Raw genomic sequence first — 27,761 nt, forward strand, 5'->3', positions numbered from 1 at the left:
AAAGTGGATTCAAAACTCCAATACCTCCCTACCAAGCTCCATCGGCATCCAATGGCAGAGTGAAGTATCTGTCTTATTGCCAAGCGAAACACCCGACCGCATAATGGAACCGGGAGCGGCAAGGAGTAAAGAAGGAGCCAAAACCCACGATTCCAAAAGGAAATCGTGTTCGGAGCCAACAAAATCGTCGACTTCAACAAACACAGAAGTCCTTTCGGGAGTGAGAGAGACGGATGAGAGGGATGCAGAGAGAGATTCGGCGTAACAAAATCCGGTTTCATCTCGAAAACGCAACGGTGGAATGCATTAAAGGATGAAGACGAAACAGAAAGTGCAGGTTAGGATGGTTGACGGAAAAGACGACAAAACGAACGAAATGGATTAAAGGATGAAGACGAAAAAAAACAAAATTGAGCGGACAACACAGAACGAACATAAACCCTAGATTCGTTGAGGGAGAAGACGAAAGAAAACAACAAGCAGTCGATTCTTTGAGGGAGATGAAACAAATGGACAAAACGATACAAAAGGAAGGAATGGATTAAAGGATGAAGAGGAAACAAAACGATATGGAGCGAACAACAAAGAACGAACAGAAACCCTCGATTCGTTGAGGGAGAAGACGAAACGAAACAACACGAAGTCGATTCGTTGAGGGAGATGACAGAAAGAAGAGAAAAACGAAAATATTTTCGATGAAGAAGGGTTGAGGAGAAGATTGAAGACAGTTTCAACGCGAAAATGGAACACGGATTGAGGGGAACGACGAAACCGGATTAACGAAAACGAGGGAAGACGCGAATCGGTGTTGGAAGCGGCAGACGAAAACGGGTTAAGGAAACCCTAAAACTAGGATTTCCTTAACCTTGGGCCCAAACGGGGGTTAGGGTTGGGCTAACCTAAGCCCACAGTTCCAACCCTAACCCCAAACGGGCCCTAAATAATTTGGAAGAGTTGGATTGTAACCTCTTTTTTTGGTCTATTGACTACTTATTGATAGTTGATCATGATCAACTCTCTCAAAAACATCTGTGTAAATATTACCACCTCAATTATTTGTTCTAATCGCATACCCGACACCCCTCGAATTAGTTTGGATCATAGGACTTAAAGAGTATGGCTCCAAACTACCGCTTAAAAGTTACACCCAAATCTACTTTTATCGGATGCTCTCATTAATCGTCGCCATCCACACGTTTTGCTGCAGCAACATCAATGGAGTCTGCAAAGTAAAAAAAGCCCGATTGACACCCCAGTTGCCGCACCAAAGAGCAACAAGCTCAATCGAATTGTACTCTACTCCGTTCTCATCACTCCATCACTTCCTTCTCCCCCTTTTTCATTCCAATCCTTCCCATTTCTTCCAATTTTCCTTACCAGATTTCATTCGTTCTACAATCCACCCAAGAATTCTTACTCCCAACTACCCAATTGCCAATTCAGTCTGTTGTTTTTACGTATTATGAAGACTACAGGTTTCGAAATCTGAAATTGGGAATCTGCTATTGCTTGTTGAGAATGCTTCCGTGGGGAGGTCTTAGCTGCTGTTTGAGTGCAGCTGCTCTTTATCTTCTTGGAAGGAGTAGTGGCCGGTATGCTTTTTACTTTTTTCACTTTTAATTTGGGCTCTATGGGTTTGCATATTGGAAAGATTACTCCTTTGTAAGTTAGAGATGCTCATCCAAGTTCTCACGGTCTTCTTAATTTTGGCATATAGTCATCACATTTTTTGCTTCTGTTGTTTCATGGTGTTATAGGGATGCGGAGTTACTGAAATCTGTCACGCGGGTCAATCAGTTGAAGGAATTGGGTACGTGATTGTCTATTTTAGGATCGATACAATTATCATTCAGTTTGCTTTCTATTTCCCGAAGTTATAGTTTGAGAGAGATCAATTCTATGGTGCAAGGTACTATTAAGTTCAGGGTCCGCCCTGCGGTTGTTATTTCAAAATGATGCCCTAGTCTCTCATTTTAGTCCCTGTACGACTATCTTTTAGATTTTTCCGTCGTTTCTTCATTTCTATTCATGTTTTGTTGACGATATTCATGTTGGAATCATGTTTCCTAAGAGTGGCAGGGATCTTTTTCAGTCATAAAAACATTAGGATTTAATTATTTAACGATCAAGGTACTCATCACGAGCTTATGATAAAGGCTAGGAGGTCGTTCTATTTGTTGTCTAGACAATAACTAAACCAAACCAACGACCGCTTCATAGTGCCATTTCATCTGTTTTGGTTGTTTAACCTTTATGGAAGCCATTTTTCTCTTGGATTGTGGCTTTGGAAAGTAACTTTGCATGAAAGGGTAAATTCTTTGTTCGGTTGGTGGATTATAGTAACGTAAACTCCTTGCATTTTGTTCCTGGGGAGACTTGGGTCATTGTTTTTTTCATATTGGCATGTTTTGGTATAGAAGCCATTGAGGATTTGGATTCATGTCGGTTTTGTTCTTTTGCATTGGTTTATCTCCTGTTCTATTTGGTGTGAACTGTTGTTGTAGGTGAACCATGAGTTTGCGAACACCATTTTTGGAGGGTTTGCTTTCTCTTATAATTTTTTTAAACTCTAACATGAACTAGAGACCTTTTTTAAATACTCATACTTTTGAAAACTTTGATTGGTGAAGTTGTGTTTAGGTTTGGTGAAGGGATTTGCTTGTGGAGCATGAGCCCTTCGGAGGGCTTCTTTTGTAAATCATTTTTGTTCTTCGTTGAACCATGCTACCATTAATGAGTCAGTTTTTTCTACTCTCTAGAGGATCAAGATTTTGAGGGAAGTTAAGTTCCTTACCTGACAAGTTTTAAATGGTCATCCTTACACTTTGGATCGGCTTGCGAGAAAGATGTTTCCATTAGTTGGCCTGTCTTGTTGTATTCTTTGTCGGAAGGCAAGGGAAGATTTGGATCACATCCGTCTATCCTAAGTTGGATAGGAAGAGGAGACGAGGGCTCAATTAGTTGCGTGCTATCTCTCCCATGTTTGTCATGGAGACATGAGTTTAGAAGATCCATTAGGAATCTTTTTTCTAGATGTTTGGCTTTTTTTTAGCTTGACATAGGGATTCTAGTGCTATGATCGAGGAGTTCTTCCTCCATTTGCTTTTTCATGACAAAGATCAGTTCTTGTAGCTTGCGGGATGTGTAAAATTTGTGGGTTTTGAGCTGAGCATAATAACAAAGTGTTTAGACGGTTGGGATGAATCTTGGTGGTTTGGTTCCTCGATAATATCATTTTTTTAGACTGTTTGAGGAGCTAGAATGAAATCAAGATTACTGGGAACCAGAGGGCTGTTGGGAATTGTCATGCTTTAAAATCTAGAGCATAACGAAAATGAGGTCGTGAAGCATGAAAACATGGAAAAGAGGGTTGGATTGAAAACTGTGGTTACAAAATGAGTTTGGTATTATAAATCGGGCCAAAACGCTTAATCACAACATGAGTTTTTGATGACATTACATCTCAAACCCATTACATTACGGGCGCCCAAATGTCTCCTTCGAGTTTCAGTTTCAAACTTCTTTTGTAATTGTGCCTTAGACTCTAGTTTGTCTAGCTGGATGCCTTTTATTTAATCTAAACAAGCCCCATACAATTTTATTCTATTGTTTTTTACATTCCTCTTCTCGTTGCTATTGGGTATATATTGGCAACTGTGAGATATGTCAAAGTGGTTGTGAGATGTGTCTGAGTGGTGAGGGTTTGAGATGTTTAGTGATAACTTCAAAGGCCTTGGTCAATCCTCAAGTTGAGAACTTAGCAAGTCAAGACTCTTGTTGCTTCTGAGAGTTGGCCTTGGATGGTGAAGCGCATTAAGGATTAGTGGCGTGAGGTATGACCATGCACAATAGAAGGCCTCCCCCTTGATACACCAATCATTTAAAGGAAAAAAGGGAAGTCAACCACAGACAGTTAGTTTGGTAGTCTTTTGTATTACCATGAGCTCTCAGGCTACATATGAATGTTAGGGGAGTTGTTCACTTGAGATCATTGATTGTAAGCACATGCTTTTACCTTTTCTGCTACAGAAGATCTGAAATTATCTTCTTTTGGTGTGTGTGTGCGTGCTATGGAAGATTTGAAATTATATTCTTTTCTTTTCTACCTTTCTTAAGCTTTGAACCTCACGAAGGCTAGTACTAATTTCTAACAAGGATAATAAATAAGAGATCAATAAATCTAGGTTTCAGTGCAGATGCAGGTTCCAAGAACAGTTAATATTAATATTAATATTATATATTCATCTATTGTCTAGCTGTTAAAGGTATTTTTTCTATTTCTTGTTTTTGTATCTGTCATTATCTCCTTGAGTTATTTATTTTAGAAACACCTCTTTCCGTTTCAGCTCAATTGCTTGAGGCAGAACATTTGTTACCTCTGGTCGTTGCAATTTCTGGAAGAGTTAGCTCTGATACACCAATAAATTGTGAATTTAGTGGTTTAAGGGGTGTAATTGTCGAGGAAACGGTAATGGATGTTATTTTCCTTGTAGAGTACATTCAACATGATATTTAACTTAAGTGTGTGCTTGTTTTTGTTTAGGCAGAACAACATTTTCTAAAGCACAACGATGCAGGATCATGGATTCAGGATTCTGCACTGATGCTCTCCATGAGCAAAGAAGTTCCTTGGTATCTGGTGAGAGATATACTAATTCTTTTAGTCCATTTTTGTGTAGGTCAGCCTGTGTACAGAGTTGATAGATTGAGTTCAACCTTCATGTATGATGATCGGTATGATCCATCAAGTTGCCATCTTTTTCTTTTTATCAGGATGATGGGACTGGGCGTGCGTTTGTGGTGGGAGCTCGTAGTGCCACAAATTTTATATTACCAGTAGTGAGCGAGGTATTTGAAGAATCTGGCAGATCCCTTATGCGTGGCACTTTAGATTATCTCCAAGGTCTTAAGGTTTGTCTTGTTAAAAAATGTTGCATTTAGTATAATGTGCTTGCAGTGGCCTTATTGAATTGATTTTATAATTTCTCTTTCAAGATGCTTGGAGTTAAACGAATCGAGCGTGTTCTACCTACTGGTACTTCCTTGACTGTTGTTGGTGAGGTATGCCATTATCATTTTCATATGTGCAAGCTATAATCAAGAACTAGCTGAAGCTGACAATTTAATATATGGGAGTACAATGTTGATTCGTAGTATCTTGATGCTTCAATTACATATGGTATTTATCAGTCCAAGACTTACCACCTTCACCTGTGCTCCCAGTTTCTCAATGAAAAGTCTAGTCTACATGTGGATAACTAACTGAATGTTATTTGACATCAACTTTAGTAATAGAGTCTACTAGAGAGAGAACACACATTCACATGCCCACATGCGCTGCAAAGTAACTAGAGGGAATTGTAAATGGATGTTATTGCATTCTGTTCAAACTAGTAGAATGAGACCTTACGGTTTTAATTTTGGTGAATGAGGGAGAGAGTCAAATCAGTCAAGCCTGCATTGTAATTCTGATGTTGTTTGGTTCACACCTACTCTACAAGAGTTGGGGGCCTTGGGCCAAAAAGCAATGGCTTCCTTCCCATTGCCCAATTTACAGATAGCACGTTCATCCATGGAAAAACGAAATAGCATCGCAAGGTTCTTTGTGGGCAGGAAGTGTTTATCAACTTTGGTTTTCAGTTTGTTCCACTATTTATCTTATCCACGATGCAGAATTTTCTATTTGAAACCTCCAAACCCACTTGGCTAGTACCCCAGTAGTGCACCATCTTCTTCTCCAACCCCCAAGACCGATAGGATTTATAACTTGGTCACCAGTTGACAAAGATGTATGCAATCCATCTTTCTTCCCTCTGATAGAAAGCCGGTAAACTTTTTCAATGACTTGTGCCACTTTGCTTGGTATTTTGAGGAGGGTCAAACAATAAGTTTGGAGGTTATGCAAAGTGGCTTTTATAAGAGTTAACCTACTCCCTTTGAGATGTATGACCTGGACCAAGTCTCGAGTCTTCTTTCAATCTTTTCAAACATAGGAAGCCAAAAGGATGTTAAAATTTGGAGTCCCAACCCTGTGTGTGGCTATTTCCTGCAGATCTTTCTTTCAAACCTTGGTGGAGCATTCCCATTCTAGTGAGTCGGTCTTTTCAACTCTATGGAGGATTAAGATTCCTAGATAGGTGAAATTCTTTTATTGGCAGGTGATTCACGGTTGTACCAAATACGTTTGACAGACTCACCAGGATTATACCCTCGTTAGTTGGTGCGATCTTGTGGGCTTATGGGGAGAATGGAATAACAGGATTGTTAGAGGTGTAGAGAGGGTCCCCTAAGGATCTTTGGTCTCTCGTTTGCTATCATGTTTCGCTTTGGGTTTCATTATTGAAATCGTTTTATAATTACTCCTTGGGTCTTATTAACCTTAGATGGGATCCTTTTTTGTAACGTGATTTTCTTGAGGCTTGGCTATTGCTGCCCTTGTAATTTTTTCTTTTTCTTTCAATGAAATTGTTTATTTTATCCAAAAAAAAAAAAAAAGAACATAAGAAGCCAAAAAGGAAAATTCCCTTGTCTTGTCATTTAGAGGAAGGCCTAGGGGAGTTTCGCCACAATCCAACCGTGCATCCATATGAATCAGCTACCTTCTGTACTTCACTTTGCTCAAGGTCAATAGCCAGAATTTCTGATTTGTGGAGGTTGATGGAAAGTCTAGAGCATGTCTCAAAGATCTTGATGGTGTCAAACAGGTTCTTTATAGATTCCTCGTTGAAAATGTAGAGAACAATATCATCTGCAAATTGTTGTTGGCTAATAGAAAAGGTGTCTTGCCCCACCTTGAAGCCTTTAATTTTCCTTCCCAGATTGGCTCTAGACACAAGTCCACCAAATTGATCACCTTGTCCTATACCTCTAGTAGCTTGAATTTTTAATGAAGTCTACTATTGATAATAACTGAATATTTTGTTGCAGAGATACACTCTATGTCCACTTCCTCCAACGAATCCCCCAAAGTCTTTTGCACCAAGAACTTTGTCAAGAAAAGACCAATCAACAATATCAAATGCTTTATCAGTGTCAAACCTGACAATGATGCCTCTATTTTTCTTCCTCTTCCATTTGTCAATAAGCTCATTGGTGATCAAAGAAACTGTTAGAGTTAGTAGGGTTTTGCCCTAGAGTACTTTTAGAAAGAATAATATATAAGATTTTATTTCCTAAATATTTCCTATATCTTTTCCTTTCTTATTCCTATTGTACTCTCCTATTGTACTCTATTTATTCTCCCTTTGTACCTATTGTATTCAGTTCATAAGAAAAATAATAAAAACTAAAGTATCGTGGTTTTTCTCCCGGTTCTCGGGTTTCCACGTAAGTCTCGGGTTGTTGTTACTTGGTTTCCATATGCTATCAGAGCAAAGCAATAACGAAACCCTAGAAAATAACCTAGGAGAAACCTAGATCGAAACTGAACCTGTCACTGCCGCCGACGCCGCCATGGAGAAACTGCTTCAGAACCCCACCGATCTACCCAATGGGAGTGGTTCTGCAGCCGTACGCGCCGTCGTCTGACCAGAAGGTGATGCACGTGCCGCCCGTGTCTGGCGCGTGGGCCCACGCGTCGCCGCCGTTTCACGTCACCGCCCAGCCCGTTCCCTTCTACGCGCCGTCAGATGTCCAACCGTCAAACCTCTCCGGCCATCCGCATCCTCACGCGCCGCCTATGAGCTCCGGACAGCAACCTTCAACCGTAAATCTGCCAAATCTGTACAGTAAGCATCCGCTGTACGTTGACTCTTTACAGCAACCGCCGTTTTCTGGTAACTGAATTGATCAATCCCAGAACAGATCAGACATTGAAGCGGGCGAATCTTCGACGCATTCCAAACCAACCGAGTTGTCGATGTATTCCAAGAACCCGGTAACTTCGTTCCCTAATTTACCGTCAAATTATATAAGTAGCTCTTTGGGTTCGTCTACAGGGAATTTTTCAGGAGAAAAATTAAATAGTCAAAATTATTTTTCTTGGTCCCAATCAATAAAGATGTTCCTCGAAGGTCGACACCAGTTTGGCTTCTTAACTGGAGAGACTGTACGTCCTTCACCAGGAGACGCCTTGGAACAACTCTGGAAAGGAGAGGACTCACTTATTCGGTCCATGCTGATTAATAGTATGGAACCACCGATCGGCAAGCCTCTACTATATGCAGCCACAACAAAAGATTTGTGGGATACAACTCAGACCCTTTACTCGAAACGACAGAATGCCTCTCGGTTATATATACTGCGAAAACAGGTCCTTAATTGCAAACAAGACCCTGGACGTAACTACCTATTTTAACAAGCTCTCTCTCCTCTGGCAAGAGATGGACTTGTGCATAGAGACAGTTTGGGGCACACCAAATGACAGTACACAATATGCTAAACTTGAAGAGGCTGACCGTGTTTATGACTTCCTTGCAGGACTTAATCCTAAATTTAATAATGTTTGTGGTCGTATACTCGGACAAAGACCACTTTCCTCCCTAATGGAAGTTTGTTTTGAAGTCCGCCTAGAAGAGGATCGCACTAATGCCATAGGTGTATTGACTACCCCTACCATTGACTCCGCTGCCTTTAGCGCCCGGTCCTCAAATCATGACAGTGACAAGAATAATGGGAAGTCAATTCCTATGTGTGAGCACTGCAAGAAACAATGGCACACCAAGGATCAGTGTTGGAAACTTCACGGTCGTCCCCCAGGAGGTAAGAAACGGTCCTCCAACGAGAAACAGAACTCAGGACGTGCCTACATTAGTGAGACTACCCCTGCTAGCACTTCTCAATCAACTGATCCTACTGTAAGCCAGATCAAGACTCCGACTCTGGGTGCCATTGCTCAGTCAGGTATGCCTCAGTCCTTTGGGCTTATTAGCGTTGATGGGAAGAATCCCTGGATCTTAGACTCGGGGGCTACAGATCACTTGACAGGTTCTTCAGATCACTTTATATCATATGCCCCGTGTGCCGGTAATGAAAAAATCCGAATAGCCGATGGTTCTCTAGCTCCGATCGCTGGCAAAGGAAAAATAGTTCCCTTTGACGGTTTTGCTCTCCAGAATGTTTTGCATGTCCCTAAACTGTCTTACAATTTGTTATCTATAAGCAAGATCACTCGTGAGTTGCATTGTAAAGCTATCTTCTTACCTGAATCAATTTATTTTCAGGACATGAGCTCGGGGAGGACGATTGGTACTGCCCGACATAGCAGGGGACTTTACATCCTTGATGATGATACCTCATGTAGTAGTTTGTCTAGGGTTAGTTTACTGTCATCCTACTTTAGCACTTCTGAACAAGACTGTATGTTGTGGCATTTCGACTGGGCCACCCAAACTTTACATATATGCAATATTTATTTTCCCACCTTTTTTCTAAACTTGATGTCTCTTCTCTATCTTGTGATGTGTGTATCCGGGCTAAACAACATTGAGTCTCTTTTCTCTCACAACCATATAAACCTACACAACCGTTTACCCTCATCCATAGTGACGTTTGGGGTCCTTCCAAGGTCACCACCTCCTCGGGAAAGCGGTGGTTTGTAACTTTCATTGATGACCATACCCGTCTTACCTGGGTCTACCTTATCACAGATAAATCCAAGGTTCCATCCATTTTCCAAAACTTCTATCATACTATCAAAACACAATTTCATACAAAAATTGCAATTCTTTGAAGTGATAATGGTCGGGAATTCCAAAATCATAACCTTAGTGAATTTCTAGCCTCCAAGGGAATTGTTCACCAAACCTCGTGTGCCTACACTCCTCAACAAAATGGAGTGGCCGAACGAAAAAACCGTCACCTTGTGGAAGTAGCCCGTTGACTTATGCTTTCCACTTCCCTTCCATCATACCTGTGGGGAGATGCTATTCTTACAGCCGCTCACTTAATCAATAGAATGCCTTCTCGTATCCTCCACCTTCAGACTCCCTTAGATTGTCTCAAGGAGTCTTACCCCTCTACTCGTCTTGTTTCTGAGGTTCCTCTTCGTGTGTTTGGGTGCACCGCTTATGTCCATAATTTCGGCCCTAATCAAACCAAATTTACCCCTCGGGCTCAGGCATGTGTGTTTGTTGGGTATCCCCTTTACCAATGCGGTTATAAATGTTTTAACCCGTCGTCTAGGAAATAGTTTGTCACTATGGACGTTACTTTCTGTGAAAACCGACCCTACTTTCCCGTTAGCCATCTTCAGGGGGAGAGTGTGAGTGAAGAGTCTAACCGCACCTTTGAATTTGTTGAATCTACTCCTATCACCGTGTCTGACATTGATCCTTATCCCATAATCTTACCCACAAACCAAGTTCCCTGGAAAACATATTACAGGAGGAATCTCAGAAAGGAAGTTGGGTCCCCTACTAGTCAACCGCCGGCTCCAGTCCAAGATTTCGAACCTCTTCGAGACCAAGGTATGGAAAACCCTACTAAACCTTGTACTAATAATACGATGAGTGAGAATGACAAGTCTGATGTTGCTATTCTTGAAAATATGGAAGAAAAGAATCGTGAGGATGAGACTGAGGTTAGAATAGAAACCAGTAACGATGAAGCTGAACAGAGTCATACAAGGAAACTTGATGAGTATGATCCCTCTCTTGACATTCCAATTGCATTGAGAAAAGGTACCAGATCATGCACTAAACATCCCATTTGCAACTATGCTTCCTATGATAATCTCTCTCCACAGTTTAGAGCGTTTACAGCAAGCCTTGACTCTACCATAATACCGAAAAATATCTACACTGCTCTAGAGTGTCCTGAATGGAAGAATGCTGTTATGGAAGAGATGAAGGCTCTTGAAAAGAATAGAACTTGGGAGATCTGTGTTCTACCCAAGGGACATAAAACTGTAGGATGCAAATAGGTATTCTCTCTCAAATACAAAGCAGATGGTACACTTGATAGACACAAGGCAAGGTTAGTTGCAAAGGGATTCACTCAAACCTATGGTATTGACTATTCAGAAACTTTTTCTCCAGTTGCTAAATTGAATACTGTTAGAGTCCTGCTATCTGTTGCTGTGAACAAAGATTGGCCTCTATATCAGTTGGATGTTAAGAATGCCTTTTTGAATGGAGACCTTGTGGAGGAAGTCTACATGAGCCCCCCCCACCAGGATTTGAAGCCCAATTTGGTCAGCATGTGTGTAAACTCTAAAAATCCCTTTATGGTCTGAAACAGTCTCCGAGAGCATGGTTTGATAGATTCACTACCTTTGTCAAGTCCCAAGGGTACAGTCAAGGGCACTCTGACCATACTTTATTTACAAAGGCTTCCAAGACAGGGAAGATTGCTATTCTAATAGTTTATGTGGATGACATTGTTTTGACTGAAGATGATCAAACAGAAATCAGTCTACTAAAGCAGAGAATGGGTAATGAATTTGAAATCAAAGATTTGGGAAATCTGAAATATTTCCTTGGAATGGAGGTGGCCAGATCTAAAGAAGGTATTTCCGTGTCTCAGAGAAAATACACCCTTGATTTGCTAACCGAGACAAGTATGTTGGGATGTCGTCCTGCTGATACTCCTATTGAATTCAACTGTAAACTAGGAAACTCTGATGATCAAGTTCCAGTTGATAAAGAACAATATCAGTGCCTTGTAGGTAAATTAATTTACTTATCCCATACTCGTCCTGATATTTCCTTTGTTGTGAGTGTTGTCAGCCAGTTTATGCAGGTTTCCTATGAGAAACATATGGAAGCTGTTAACAGAATCCTGAGATACTTGAAAAATACACCTGGTAAAGGGTTGATGTTTAGAAAAACAAATAGAAAGACCATTGAGGCATATACTGACTCAGATTGGGCAAGATCTGTTATTGACAGAAAGTCTACGTCCGGTTATTGTACCTTTGTTTGGGGCAATCTTGTAACTTGGAGGAGTAAGAAGCAAAGTGTTGTGGCCAGCAGCAGTGCTGAGGCTGAATACAGAGCTATGAGTCTGGGAATATGTGAGGAAATTTGGCTCCAGAAAGTCTTGTCAGATCTTCATCAGGAATGTGAGACACCATTGAAGCTTTTTTGTGATAACAAAGCCGCTATTAGTATTGCTAACAATCCAGTTCAACATGATAGAACTAAACACGTTGAGATTGATCGGCATTTCATCAAAGAAAGACTTGACAGTGGAAGCATATGCATTCCGTACATTTTGTCAAGCCAACAGATTGCTGATGTTCTTACCAAGGGGCTTCTCAGACCACACTTCGACCTTTGCGTTAGCAAGTTGAGACTCATTGATATTTACGTCCCAACTTGAGGGGGAGTGTTAGAGTTAGTAGGGTTTTGCCCTAGAGTACTTTTGGAAAGAATAATATATAAGATTTTATTTCCTAAATATTTCCTAAATATTTCCTGATCTTTTCCTTTCTTATTCCTATTGTACTCTATTTATTCTCCCTTTGTACCTATTGTATTCAGTTCATAAGAAAAATAATAAAAACTAAAGTATTGTGGTTTTTCTCCCGGTTCTCGGGTTTCTACGTAAGTCTTGGGTTGTTGTTAATTGCTTTCAATAGAAACATCAAGAATTTGTCTGCCCTCCACAAAGGCCAATTGGTTTTAAAAAATTATTGATCGGAGGACCCTCTTCAGCTGCTCGCAAAGAACTTTAGCAAGGATTTCATATAAACCGGCGGCGAGGCTTATTAGCTTTTGATTGAAAAGCAAGCTTTTCTTTGGAAAGGGGAAGAGGATGGCTCATTGATGCCATTTAAAGCAATTTGCAATTTACGTGAGGGGCTGGCCTCTTGATTGTGGTAGTCATTGCGAACTCATTCCATTTTTGGAGGATTTGAAATATTCACCTTGTCAGTTGGGATAAAGTTACCTCTCCTCCCTTTTTTGGTGGGTTGGGGATTACTACTCCAAAGTTGAGGAATAGGGTTCTCCTTTCCAAATGGATTTGGAGATACGGGATGGGAAAACGTGCTTGTGCAGGGTCATTGGTGCCAAATTTGGCTTCTCCAAATGTGATATGAAAGCTGACTCCCACTCTATCCATTTCCAAAGGCCCATGCAAGGCCATTTTTATCCTTCAACCACGGGTGGATCAACATGTTGTGGTGACTCTTGGTAATAGAAATTCGGTCTCATTTTGGCTTGATTCTAAGTGAGCTCCCGTTCTTTAAACACGACTTATCTCAATTTATTTGCTCACTCCTTTGCCAAGGAGGCAACAATTTTTAATCTTTAGTAGGCGGCATGGGGTGGTCGGGCCCTAAGGTTTGCAGGAATGTCAATGAGTTGGAAATTTGTGAGTGGGTTCTTATTCTAACAAAGCCTCAACAAACGGATGACAAATGGTATTACTCATGAACCATTAGGGATCTACTCTACAAAATCTTTGATTTCCCTCAAACACAACATCATCAAGTCTTAAATCAGCAACTCAACCCAAGAGCTTAAGCTTGTGGGTGAAGGCAAATTTAATTATATATCATTAGAATTCCCCCTTACTTGTGGGCTTGAGACCCAACAAGTGGAAATCAATTTTTATTGGGGAGGAACCAATAATGCAGGTGCTTGAACATAGGACCTCCTTGGACCACCTGTTTTGATATCATCTTAAATCACTAACTCAACGTAAAAGCTTAAACTTGTGGGTGAAGACAAAATTAATTATATATCACTAACATCAACAACGTTTTTGTTGTTCCTTCCAAAGCCCAATACCCAAAAAAGACTAAATTCTTTTTATGAGAGCTACCACACAAGGGTGTTCTTACAAGTTACAAATGACCAGCTGCAACGTCATTACCATCTTTGGCAATCACCCCAACTGGTGCACACTTAAGAAGGAACGAGACACAAAAGGCCCCTATTCATCTCTTGCCTATTCTCTTAACAGATTTTGGAACCACATTCTCTACACTTCAAATTGGTCTGTGGTTTTTCCACTGAATATCACTAGCTTTCTATCTCTTATGATCAAGGGTCATCCATTCAAAGATAGAAAGAGCCTCGTTTGGATGCAACTCAACTGAGCCTTTCTGTGGTCTGTTTGGTTGAATGAAATAGCTATAGCCTATATCTTCAATGACAAGCACAACACTTCAACCTTTTTGTAGAGCATGTTATCTTCGGTGTATATTGTCTAAATTATTCCATTCTTGTAATTTCGATTCTCTTTTGATCAACTGGAGATGTCTTCTGTAACTCCTTTGGTTTGAGGCTTCTCTCCTCCACTCTTTTGTAATTTCATACATCAATGAAATTGTTTACTATGTTAAAATAATTGTTACCTTAGATAGTTAGATGCTCTTTCCTTGTATTTTATATTTACTATCAGATTGGACTTTTCAATAATAAGAAAAATTAATTCTCCAAATCACTGGTTCCTCTTCTCTTAATAGGAAGACTGATGTGAATCAAAATTGGTAATTTCTCAAAAATGAATTCTCTGCTCTTTCTTGGCTAGAGAATGGTTATTTATTGTGAATTGTAGTGGGTAGTTACAATCAGTTTGTTACAGTTGGTTAGGTAGTTGGGGTTAGGATAACTAATTAGTTTACAGCTGATTAGTTTGAACTAATAACAGACTAACTACTATAACTATCTTATTACATCATTCCACCCCCTAGGATAGAACTCGACCCGAGTAACTTAGCTGGCTAGGTTGAAATCATCTGGAGCATAGTACTGTTTTAGGTCTGCCACATTGAAAACTTAAATGTGCAAGTCAGCTGGTAGTTCTACTTTGTGGGTGTTATGTCCAAACTTCTTTAGGATACGGAATGACCCTAATTGTCTGTCTTTCAGTTATTATATGTTTCGGCTGGAAATCGATTTTTTTTAGATGAATCGTTACTAAATCTCCTTCAGTAATGGCAGCTTGTCTCCTCTTCTTGTCTGCTGCCTTTTTATAGGATTGAGTTGTTTCTTTCAAGTGATTGTGGACTTCTTTATGTAGGCTTTCAATTTTCTCTATCATTTTTTCTGCTTCTGTGTTAGTGTCCACGGTTGTAGGAAGTGATGCTAGATCAAAAGTGAGACTTGGTTGCTTAGTATATACAACCTCGAATGGACATTTGCCGGTAGATCTATTTTTCATGTTATTGAAGGCGAATTCTGTTTGAGCAAGAGCTAAGTCCCATTGCTACAGTTTAGATCCACTGAGACAACGTATCAAGTTGCCTAGGGTTCTGTTTCTCACTTCTGTTTGGCCATTTGTTTGTGGATGTGCTATTGCTATATTTTAAGGTTGTGTCAAGTTTTTTCCATAGTGTCCTCCAAAAGTGGCTTAGAAATTTGACGTCCCGATCAGAAACAATGGTCTTTGGTACTCCATGTAGTCAAACTATCTCTCTAAAGAAGAGATTAGCTATGTAGATGGGTCATTTGTCTTTTTGCAAGCTACAAAGTGTGTCATCTTGCTAAATTTGTTGACCACAACCACGACTGAGTCATGTTGTCTTTGAGTTTTGGGCAGTCCAAGCACGAAATCAATTGACAAATCTTCCCAAATGGAAGTTGGAGTGGGTAGTGGTGAGTATAGGCCTGCATTTGTACTTGAGCCTTTAGCTCTTTGACAATTAGGGGATCTCTTAACAAAGTTGTTGCAGTCCCTTCTTAGCTGAGGCCAATAGTACCTTTTAGAGATTATTTCAAAGGTTTTATCTTGCCCAAAGTGTCCAACCAACCCTCTTGAATGAGCTTCTTTTAGTAGGGCTTCTCGAAGTGATGTGTGTGGGATACACAACTGATCTCCTTTGAATAAAAAATCTTCCATTATATGAAAGTCTTTGGCCTTGATATAGTTACTGCATTTAAACCATATTTCAGAAAAATCAACATCTTCTTCATATAGGTTAGGAAGGTGCTTGAATGCTTCGATTTCCATGGATAGGAGAGTGAGTAAGGAACTTTTTCTAGATAGGGCATCTGCCACTTTATTCTCTTTACCACTTTCATGCTTGATGACAAAGTCAAATTTCTGTAGGAAGGAGATCTATCGTGCGTGCATCCAGTTGATGCTCTTTTGTGACCGGAGATATTTTAAAGAGAAGTGATCTGTTAGGAGTACAAATTCCTTACATAGGAGATAGTGTTCCCACTGTTTGAGTGCTCGGACAAGGGAATAAAGCTCTTGTTCGTATGTGCTCCAAGACTGCATTGATGCACTCAGTTTCTCACTAAAATACTCGATTGGGTGGCCTTGTTGGGATAATACAGCTCCAATTCCATTTCCATAAGCATCAACAACCACTTCAAATGGTGATGCGAAATTTGGCAATTGTAGAATAGGACTAGAAGCTAGTCTTCTTTTAATCTCTTCAAAACTCTGCTACTGTACTTGTTCCCACTTAAAGTTTCATTTCTTTAAACAGTTAGTTAAAGGAGCTACTATTGAGCTAAAATTTCTGATGAATCTTCTGTAAAAAGATGTTAAGCCAAGAAAAGCTTGGTACTTCTTTGATGGAGGTTGGTGCTGGCCAAGATTGTATAGCTTCTATCTTTTTTAGGTTCCATGCCTATCTTCCCTTCTTTAATCAAAAACCCAAGAAAGGCAATTTCCTTGGTGAGAAATGTACACTTCTTTGGATTAATATATAACTCTGTTTTAGTTAAGATTTGAAACAATTTCCTTAAGTGTTGAATATGATCTTCATTGTTGTTGCTATATACGAGGATATCATCAAAGTAAACCACTATAAACTGTTTAAGAATGGGTGTAGCACTTGATTCATTAATCTCATAAAGGTACTTGGTGCATTGGATAAGCCAAAAGGCATTACCAACCACTCAAATGACCCTTCATTCATCTTAAATTCTGTCTTCCATTCATCCCCTGGTCTAATTCTTATTTGATGGTAGCCGCTTTTTAAATCAATTTTTGAGAAGATAGTAGCCTTGCCTAACTGGTCCAATAGGTCTCTAATCCGAGGGATAGAAAACCGATATTTCACAGTAATTCGATTAATAGCCCTGCTGTCCACACACATCCTCCAACTTCCATCCTTCTTTGGTGTGAGCAATGCAGGTACAGCGCATGGACTTAGGCTTGGCTTGATATGACCCTTCTTTAGCAAGTCTTCAATAAGATCATGCAAGACTTGGTATCTGGGCTCATCCTATAGTGGACTAGATTAGGCAATGATGCTCCTGGAATAAGATCAATTTGGTGCTGAATGTCACGAAGTGGTGGCAGTCCTTGTGGCTCCTTTTTTAATGAGGAAATTCTGCAAACAATTTCTTTAGTCTCGGCTCAATAATTTCATGATCTTTCTCTTGGGATTTGTGAGCAATTACTAGTACCGAAAGATCTTGTTCCCTTTCTATCAACAATTTTTTTCCACTTACTGTGATGAAAAACTGCCCCTTATTCTTCTGCCTTGTACCTTCTGTATTTTTCTTTGCCAATTGGATTAGAATTACTTTCTTTCCCATCCATTGAAATTCATTGGTATTTTCTCTCCCCCTGTGTAGGGTTCGAGTGTCATGCTGCCAAGGCCTGCCTAATAGTAGGTGGCACACATCCATTTCGATCACATCACGCACAATCTGATCCTTGTAGCTATTTCCAATGGAGAGGGGTACAGTGCAGATTTCATTAGTTAAAGCTTCTCCTCCCTTCTTCACCCCTCCTATCTAATATGGATTAGGGTGTGGATCTGTCTTTAAATTCAGAATGGCTACAAGCTTCCTTGCCACGAAGTTTTAACTGCTTCCACTATCAATTATAACATCACAAACTTTTCCATTGATAATGCATCCCATCTTGAATAGACTGTGGCGTTAGGGATTCGTTTCCTCTTTAGGAGCAATGAGGACTCTTTGGATAACGCAAGAAATTCGATCCCCATCATCAGCTTCAATGAATTATGCTTCCTCTTCTTTATCATCTTTGCTTATATAACTGTCTCCTTCCTCAGCTAGTGCTATGGTCTTCCTTGGAGGACAATTGTTGGATAAATGGCTAGATTGACCACATCGAAAACACTTTCCCAAAGATGCGCAAGCGCAGTTGTTCTGACTCTTCCCCTTGCTTACAATCTCTTTTCTCTTGGCTGCATCCTGAGTATCAACAACTCTACTCTTATCTGCAATTGATTTTGCTGGCTGTTCATTTGCTTTATTGCTGTGGGACTGTTTCTTGGAAAAACTTGTTTCCCATGTATTCTTTCTAGTAGTACTTTTCAATCACGTATCCATCATTTCTTCCACAGTTATGCAAAGAAAATGGCTCCAAACAAAAATCGAAATGGTTGCAGCTTTACTTTTTCCTTAATATCAAACCGTAGCCCACCAATGAACCTCATAATCTGATGCTGCTCATTCTCACTCAGATTGGTTCTTGCACTCAGTGTATGGAACTCTTCGATATACTCTACTACTGTTCGGCTTCCTTGGCGGCAATTTTGATACGGGGTATATAATGTTAGTTCATAGTTTGGAGGTAGAAAACGTGCCTCCAGAAGTTTTTTCATCTTCTCCCACAAACGGATAGGTGGTTTGTCATACTTCTGTTTATTTATTTCCAGCCGGTCCTACCATGCCGAGGCTCCTCCTCTCAGTTTTAAAGCCACCAAATGCACCTTCTTTCTATCAGGAGTGTCCATATAATTGTATAAATTTTCAGGATGTTTAATCCAATCCAAGAAAGTTTCAATATCGCGCTTACCGTTATAAGTTTGAAGATCAATTTTCATCTTGTAATCGTGATGAATTTCCCTTCATGCCTCTTGTCCTCTATAAGCTTGTTACAATTGGTTAGGTAGTTGGGGTTAGGATAACCAATCAGTTTACAGCCGATTAGTTTGAACTAATAACAGACTAACTGCTATAACTATCTTATTACATCAAAGACTGTTGAACTTGACTTTGATGAATGTCGATTAAGAATACGGGGTTTCTCAAGTGCAGTAATGAACTTTGTTTAGTGGGATAGAGGGGTTTCTTTAGAGTCTGCTTAGATTGTTTTAAATACATGAGTATCGTGGTTATTTTTTGAATTACTTATGATTCTTATGTTTGATCCTTGAAATTGTAATCAGGCTGCCAAAGATGATATTGGTACCATCAGAATTCAACGTCCACACAAAGGACCATTTTATGTCTCCCCAAAAACCATTGATCAACTCATAAGCAATCTTGGGAAGTGGGCCAGGTTGGTTATATCCTCTTATCTTATAGATATTTTAATCTCTTTGTTTCCTTATAATTTATGTATATGCTGGGCGTTTCTTTCTCTGTGCTTTGTTATGACATGGATACTTACCAGGTGGTACAAGTATGCTTCCATGGGTTTGAGTATATTTGGTTTGTATCTGGTTACAAAGCATATCATTCTTTATCTCATGGAGAGAAGGCGTCGCTGGGAATTGCAGAAAAGGTGTGCTTAGTTTATTTACTTGCTAAGATTTGTTTCATTTGATCTTTTTATATGTGATATTTGAATGTAGAATGGAAACAGAGGTGATGAATAGTAATATCCAGAAAGCACTTATAGTTTGTATAGTTTTTGTCATTTTAAGAGACGACCAAGGACCAACTTTAAATTATAGATGCTTGTAATATACCATTCAATCTTATGGATTATCTCTCCTGTCCCTTTCTTCCCTATGATTTTATTGATAATTATTATTTATTTTTCATTTTTCTATGAGCTAGCTGAGAAATATTATGATTGTACAGGGTCCTCGCTGCAGCTGCCAAAAGATCAAGCCAAGAAAATGAAGGTAGAATTCCAAGTTTTTGATAGCCAGCCTCTAGAAGTAAATATACACATGGATGAGACTAAATTATATTGCTTCAGGGGAAAATGAAAAGGCCAGCAATGGAACAGATGGTACAAAGAGAGACCGGACAATGCCAGATCTTTGTGTAATATGTCTCGAGAGAGACTACAATGCTGTTTTTGTCCCGTAAGAATTCTCTCTCCTTTCCCCTAAAACACACACATTACATGCTTAGAGACGATAGATGCAGTGAAAGTATCTAAATACTTTTTACTAGTTCCAACATCTATTGGAACACTGCCTCAATATTCTGAGAAGCGAGTGAATTTTGAAGATATCTTAGAAAAAATTGGTTTCCTTTTGGTGGGAACTGGTAATTGGAATTTGAAAATGAAATCAGAATACATCCCAATGTGTAATAGTTTTGATGTTTTAGAGCGAGAGTGGAAGTCCACTCTTAATTGCACTAGAAGTATACACATCGTTTTCTTTACTGGGTCCACTGTTGTATGAAAGCATGACTAAGCACACTTGTGCCTCTTTCTCATTAATGTCACCAAACCATCAACTTCTAGGTTTACCTTTATTATATTGGAAGCCCATTTTTTAAAACTATACTTATTTTTCTGAAAAGTTCTCTTAATTTTTTAATCGGCCGTCTTTCTCTTGGCTTATGTTTCCGCTCCTGGCTCTTCTTTCATTGACATTTTAGGGAAACATGATCATAAGTCCTTTCTTCTCTTCTTTTGTTCTTTGTTATGTCGTTTTATAAATGATAATCTTTTAAGTACTAAATTATCCTTTATTGGATAATGGAATCTACTCGATCCCTTTATGTTCTTATTATAGAATGCATTTAGTTTTCTTTTCCTAATGGTGTATATCTAGTGAACCTGTTCAACATATCAGACTTGAACGAACTTATACGCCTTTGTCCTACCTTATCCTAAATAAAATTTAATTAAAAGACTGGGTACTGGCTGTGATTGCAGGTGCGGCCATATGTGCTGCTGTGTAGCATGTTGTTCACATTTAACAAACTGTCCACTCTGTCGTCGACGAATTGAGCTGGTAGTTAAGACCTTCCGCCATTGATATGCATCTTTGAGGACTCATTTTCATTAACCTTCATGAACAGTTCTATATGTTTGGAGCTGAACTAAAAAATCTGAAAAGCTATCATATCGTTATCTTCACGAAGGCATTTGTCACATGGTGCAAGAATCTCACTAGTCAATTATATTTTGCAACCGAATAGAAGTTGAAAGCTTCTTTCAGAAGGTAATTAAACATAATTGCTCTGTACTAACTTCCTTCGTAGAATTGTAAATGCAACTGGCCGTCTTTATGTATATTAGTATACTATTCTCATATGGACCCATGCAGAGGAAAAACAAGAAAAACTCATTCGGCTTTCATATTTATTTCATTTTGGTCCCTAAACTTTTAATCCTTCTATTTTAATCTCTCTATTTTAAATTTTAGCTTTAATCTTGAAAAAGTACCTAAAAGAGTATTTTAGATATTAAAATAGATAGATGGAAAGTTTAGGGACCAAAATAGAATATCTACCAAGAGCATAGAAACTAAAATATAAATTAGAGCGGAAGTTCATCTTTTTTGTTTGGTTTTCTTATGTTACTGTGGCTTTCATAGTTAGAATTGTACACTTTGCAAAGTTCAAAAATGCATGCTGATTCATGGCATCAGCATGAACAAACAAATAAACTTTGTTTTTCATTGCTGTGTTGTATATCTGTAATCAAACCTATAGTCTCTATCACAATACTCAGGATTTTCATTTATAAAATGTTGTTGATTATTGAATTATTATAGAGGTGTACAAAGAAGACAGAAGGGATGTCTTTACCTGGTTTTCCTTTTCCATTTTCTTAGTTCTCTCTTTTAGTCAATATTTGTCACCTAGCACATAATGATGGCCATCCACTTCATGTATTTTTTTTAATATAAAAACATTTTAAATATTGAAGTTGAATCTTCAATGAAGTGGGAATATATATTATTTTTCTGTTCATTGTTTATTATTGTTTACATGATTTTACAGAGAGTATGATGCAATACGATATCATTAGAAATAATGTCAAAAGTGTTTATTATTGCATAATGTTAGGTACATTTCTTTAGGCTTCATTGGTTGGTTGGTGGCATCTAAGGCCCATCAAATTAGATGTGAGATAGACACAGGCAGATCAATAAGGATTTGTTCCTTTTTATCTCTCCTACTTTTCATTCTCTTTCTAGAACAGGTTTATTGCGGGACAAAAGGGTTGAAGAATAGGGTGTGGGATTCACCTTCAAATTATGGAACAACTTTAGGTTGGTCGGAGTCGGTTTTATCGTGATTTCGTTTATAGTTTTATGTTAGTTAAAATGAATTACTTTGGTTTCTTACCATCGGTTTTATTGCGATTTTTGCTTTCACTATTTGTTTTCGTGTTTAATAGACTTTCTACAAGAGGTATAATGTTTTTTTGTTTGGTTTTTTAAAAAAATTATTTTTAATTTTTAATTTTTAATTTTTAAAATTTAAAATTTTATATATGTACGTATTATTTAAAAATAGGAAAATTAAATAAAATAGTTAACGATTCTTAGGTTTTTTTCTTGAAGTTTATTCGTGTAATTCAAGAGCGGTAGGATAGGAGATTGAACTTCTGTCTTTGTTATGGTAGAACACCACTTTGTCTTCGTTATGGTAAGACACCACTTAGTCGAGTGACTGTGACTATTTGAATTGAGTATCTTATAAATATTGGAATGGTGGAATGTTAAATTTGCATAAATTATTATTATAAGACAAAAAGTGTTTTCATTGATATTACAAATAGTTGCTTTTAAGTACAAAGCTAGTCTTCTGAAAGAGATGAGATTACAAAATATGCAACTAGTAGAGGGAAAAAAAAGTGCTTTATGACATGACTTTACTTTTCCATTAGATTAACATTCCAAAATCATTAAAAAGAACTTTCTTGAACCCTATATGGAACGTTCCAACACCTTTACATAAGCACATTAACTGTGTTGTCCTACACTATACCGATTAGGTGCTTATTCCTATAAGTCGTAGGTTTGAATCTTCATCTTCTTATTTCTTCCATAATATGATTAGAAAACAATGCATATTAGCTATAGTGAAAAAACATAGAGTATTCGAGAGAGATGTTTTAAAAAGAAGAGAAACAAAAAACCGATATCGAAACCAAATATGGTTAAACTTCCCTTTCAAGCAACTTCTACACCATCATGCAAAGGAATACAAATCTTTGTACTTTTTTTGTTTTGTTTTTTTTTTTTTCTTCATTTCATGTTCAACGGTGTAGATGAATTCACACGACTTGTTTCAATAGTTTGTAGCATAAAGTGGTACATAACACTTCCACTCACTTTGGATGGCTCAAAATAATTTATCTCTTTCAACCTTTCTTTCTTAGATGCTTTTCCTACCCTCCAATCCTCACTCACATAAAGTTTGTAAAAAGCACTTTGAGAGAGAGAGAAAGAACAATTTGTACTTTTTTAATTTATCAAATTTTTTAAGAAAAAGATCCATTCTTGGTGTATTGTTTTTGCCAAGATTCCTAGTTAGGTTTTTGAGAGAATAGATACAAAGAAGTATGGTTTAGTTTTGGGCCAAAGTTCAATTTTTTTCATCAATGTGACAAAAAACTTCCCACTTGTATACCTCAAATGATTCATGTTTTAAGAGTAGTTTTTTCTTCTTTCAAATAAATTGTTTCTTGAAGTTCACATCGTTTTTCTTTTGTAAGTTCTATCTATATTTTGTCTATCTAATAGAATGGACATTGTGATGGTGATTTGTCACTCTCACATAGTTTCTTTGATCTTCATATGTATGTTTTAAGGATATCATTGCCCATACTTTTAATTCTAGGAATTTATCGATAAAATGTTGATATCAATACATAATGTAAATCAAATAATTTATAAAAATGATTTAAATTAATAGTTATATATATTGTTTTCATTCTCTAAATATATAAATAATTTATACGTCTTATTAGTATTTATATTTATATTGATGACTAATATTCAAATAATATACTTCTGAACATAGTTTTCGAAGATATCCATTTCGATACTGGATTTTCACTACTACAAAAACTGACTCTCTTGACGGTTTTAAACTGTCAAGAATGATTATTCTTGACGGTTTTAAAACCGTCGTTGAATCCAGTGTCAAGAAAGGCAATTTTCTTGACAGTTGTAAAAAACGTCAAGAATTGTTAACGTTGACAGTTTATAACCGTCAAGTATTCAATTATTCATGACAGATTAGAACCGTCAAGATTATAAGTTTTAATGTCAGTTTAGAACCGTCAAGAATGTCACTATGAATGACAAAAACCGTCAACAATACGAATATTCATGACATTTTAAAACCGTCAAGAATGATTTTTCATGACATTTAATAACCGTCAAGAAAGTGATTGTTTATGACATTTTGTAACCGTCAAAAGTATTATTTTTCATGACATTTGGGAGCCGTCAAGAGTATGCTTTTTAATGACATTTTGGAACCATCAAGAATTTCGTTGTTTATGATATTTACAAACCGTCAAGAAATTTTCCATTTTTTTAATTGTAATTTATTTATATTATTGTTCCTATATTATGCTCCCATTGGTCCAAGAATTCAACTACATATAAACGATAAATATACATCAAATATAGTTTTAAAACTCAAACATAAATATGCACTAGAACAATTCCAAAACTTTAACATATACTAACATTTTACCATATATGTATCAACATTTTGAAAACTTTACATACTTGTTCAATATTGTCATATACAAAACATTACTTCTATCAACCCAACTCAATGACCTTGAATGAAACTTGGCTTCAAATAAACTTGCATTCTGCATCCTCTACTACCTCAATTCATGAGCTAAAATAAGTACCACCAACAGCAGAGCCAATCTACAAGAAGTAGATAATATCACAACAACAAAGTATGTTCAAAACTTATTCAGTCAAAGAAATCAACTAACAACTATTAAGAGTAAGCTGATCATACTACACAAATAAAATCACAATTTCTATTCTCCAACAACCATAATGAATGAACTTTGTAGAGTAATCTAGAGATTTTCAATGGTATTCAGAATGGAAGGTTGTAGAGTAATCTAGAGATTTTCAATGATAATTAAGAATCGAAGGTTGAAATTCATAACAATCAAAAGATCAAAAGGAAAAATAATGCCTTTAAATCACATCAATGGCTATACTCTCTGTGAATGAACTTTGTAGAGTAATCTAGAGATTTTCAATGGTATTTAGATGGAATCTAACTAATATCAACATTGCTTGTTTTTCAATTATTCATTTTCAACATAATCTCAAGTGGACACAATAAAAAAGTGATTCCAATTTTCAACATGCCTTATAGAGGTTTACTATACTACAACCATGCCTTATATTGAACTAAGAAGGGTTGAATCACATTAGTACCTTGAAAAGTTGGCGGCAAGGACCCTAGTGTGAGTGTTTCAAATTCAATAGAATCGATCTTAAATTTGGGAATTTGCTCTGCATTTATAGATTAGGTAATATTTCTTGTTGTTTTGCATATTATCTGTGTCAAGAAAAAACAAAAAAAAAATATAAACAAATGCATAAGAAATGGAGAAGCTACAAAAAGAGGGGGAAATAAAAAAGTAAAGAAAAGGGCAAATAAAATATGTGGCAGCATGACAGGTGGAATTAACATAGTTAACCAACAAAAAAGTTGATAGAATGACTTAAGAATGGATACTGCTGATGAAACAGATAAACCTTATCAAGATAGGGCCACATATATTCAATAATCATAAGAAAGTCTAACACAAAAAAATTAAACAATATGGAAAGTACTTACATTATCAACGACCTATTTTTATGTTAGACACGTCCATCACTATCGATTCAAGCAGAAAAGAAGTTAGTTAAACTTTGAAACTACTCAAAGAAAACAGGTATTAAACAAAGAAGAGTCCTGGTAATATATGAAAGAGCAACAACGAACAAGGACGTCAAGTACAAACATGCGTCCATCTGATACTATTCAATATAATTCCCTGTGAAGAAGTAAACTGTACCATTTGATACTATTGAAGAGTGTGGAGCACAACGACAATAACCAAGTCTTGTTCTTCACTATTTTTCACCTTTTTCTCTATTCACACATTTTATCAAACACCTTCTAGGCCCTCTATCTCCATAAAATTAAATAAAAAATTTAAAAATAAATCTTTTATGACTAGTATTTCATCCTTTATTTGCCATGAAAAATAAAGTAAAAGATGGATAAAACATGGGCAGAGTAGTAATCAAACCCCATCACAATATATACTTTACAAAATGTAATACTATCAAAATAATCCAATTGTTCCAACTTCTTCACATCTATGTCAAAACCCTTCTAGTTCTTCTTCCAATTCCAAGTTAAAATAAAATGAAGTTGATATTAAACTTACACAGAACATAACTATGCATTTACCTCTGTACATTCTTTTAAATCAATATGAAACTTTATATTCCACTTATGACCATTAATAACTTAAGTAAATATTACCACATAGCAATAGAACGTGATATTCTTGACTAATAGAATGTGGCAATGATGAGAAAATAAAATCTACCTAATCTGCAATGAACATTATTGTGTGAATTTGAAGAAAAATTCATACCACAAAAGTGGAAAAGAAGAACATAAGACAAGATTAAAAAAGAACATTTTCAATAATCATGTTTTCTACCTTCACTTTTATACACAAGAAAAAGTACATAACTTGAACTATGGAAATATCACCAACAAGTGAAAGTTGTTCTCTTGCAACATTACAATTTGAAATTTTGTAAAAGGAGAACATGTAAAAGAAAAATACCAACATTGCAGTGGCAGACTCTCTCAAATTGCCATCAATCTGGATATAGAAACTCGTTTGTGCAAACAAACTTGCAATTTCATTGAAGTCCAATAAGGATGGATCAAAAGTAGAAATAAACTCATTATAACCCAAACAATGGGTATAAAAAGAAAATCAACCATCATTAGTGTAAAAAGATTTATGTCCAATCATACATACCCCTGCCTCTCCTTGAATAGGCTCAAACAAAAACCCAGCTATTCAGTCACGGTGCTCTACATTCCATAAGAATGGCAAGTAATAAGTTAAACCAGATGCCAAGTATATAAATCCCTATTGCGAAGCAATAAACAAATATATAGGGCTATTTTATAGTGGAAATACACAAACAAGATGATTTTTTTATGATTCTTTTAGTAACAGATTTCTTGACACATAAATTGCAAACACAAGGGTGACGATGTCTTTGAATAATATATTCTCCTAGCCTTTAAAGATTTTCTAAAGGGCAACTACATCACCAAAATCAACTTTAAGATGTCCAGGCAACAAGGGACCAAATTAGTCAAATGTAGATCTGTATCATTTCTACCATAGAAGTTTGAAACAAGCATCACCCATAAGCCAAACAAACCGTAAATTAAAACAAATAGTAAATTTCCTAAGGCTTAAGTTGAGCTATTAGGTATTTAATACAAAAACTAAACCAGTCCATCAATGTAACAAACTTGAAGTTCATAAAGGAGAAGAGACATACCAGCAAAATGGTTGTGAGTTTGGGTTTTTTAGTGTTTGTGTGGTCGGCGTCTGGAATGGCTATGCGTTTGAGTGGACCAAGAAGTTCTGTAGTTATCCTCAGTCGTGCATGGTGGAGCGAAGTTGGGGTGGCCTAGATGTTTGGAAACCACCCGTGCGCGAACGTTTATGGTGGAACATTTGCTATCCGTGGTGCGAGAACGTTCGGTAACCGGCCATGGAGGAACGTCTGCGGTGCTCGAATGACTTTTGTCTGGAGCTTGGTGGAGTGAGGACTCGCATAGTGGTGGAGAATGGGGAGTGCGTGTGATTGGAAAAAATTGGGGAAGAGGAAGAAGATAGGGTTTGAGAGAAAAAATTGAGGAAGAGGAAGAAGGTATTTTCGTGTATTGTAAGACAAGAAAGGAAATTTAGGGGGGAAAAAAAGAGGG

General features: G+C 37.4%; 1 protein-coding gene and 1 long non-coding RNA gene across 2 annotated transcripts; one reads left to right on the top strand and one right to left on the bottom strand.

The window, feature by feature from the left end:
- Positions 1–1,158: 1,158 nt before the first annotated feature.
- On the top strand, positions 1,159–21,511 carry LOC103492702 (E3 ubiquitin-protein ligase SP1). Its single transcript, XM_008453177.3, has 11 exons — positions 1,159–1,592; positions 1,758–1,810; positions 4,347–4,468; positions 4,544–4,639; positions 4,774–4,911; positions 4,996–5,061; positions 18,998–19,110; positions 19,225–19,335; positions 19,638–19,681; positions 19,759–19,867; positions 20,674–21,511. The coding sequence occupies exons 1-11, from the start codon at positions 1,519–1,521 to the stop codon at positions 20,774–20,776; spliced, it is 1,029 nt and encodes a 342-aa protein (XP_008451399.1). The 5' UTR covers positions 1,159–1,518; the 3' UTR covers positions 20,777–21,511.
- Positions 21,512–24,470: 2,959 nt separating this feature from the next.
- LOC127150063 (uncharacterized) lies at positions 24,471–27,054 on the bottom strand. The gene is made up of 3 exons (XR_007821998.1): positions 26,597–27,054; positions 25,178–25,301; positions 24,471–24,646 (listed from the first exon to the last, which is right to left on the bottom strand). It is a non-coding gene; the product is annotated as an uncharacterized LOC127150063 (long non-coding RNA).
- Positions 27,055–27,761: the final 707 nt, after the last annotated feature.

This window comes from Cucumis melo, chromosome 1, assembly GCF_025177605.1.
Source record: "Cucumis melo cultivar AY chromosome 1, USDA_Cmelo_AY_1.0, whole genome shotgun sequence".
Lineage (NCBI taxonomy): Eukaryota > Viridiplantae > Streptophyta > Magnoliopsida > Cucurbitales > Cucurbitaceae > Cucumis > Cucumis melo.

Coding starts and splice junctions, on each gene's coding strand:
- LOC103492702 (XM_008453177.3), top strand. CDS start 1,519: ATGCTTCCGTGGGGAGGTCTTAGCTGCTGTTTGAGTGCAGCTGCTCTT. Junction 4,640..4,773: donor AAGAAGTTCCTTGGTATCTG/GTGAGAGATATA, acceptor TCTTTTTATCAG/GATGATGGGACTGGGCGTGC. Junction 5,062..18,997: donor CCTTGACTGTTGTTGGTGAG/GTATGCCATTAT, acceptor AATTGTAATCAG/GCTGCCAAAGATGATATTGG.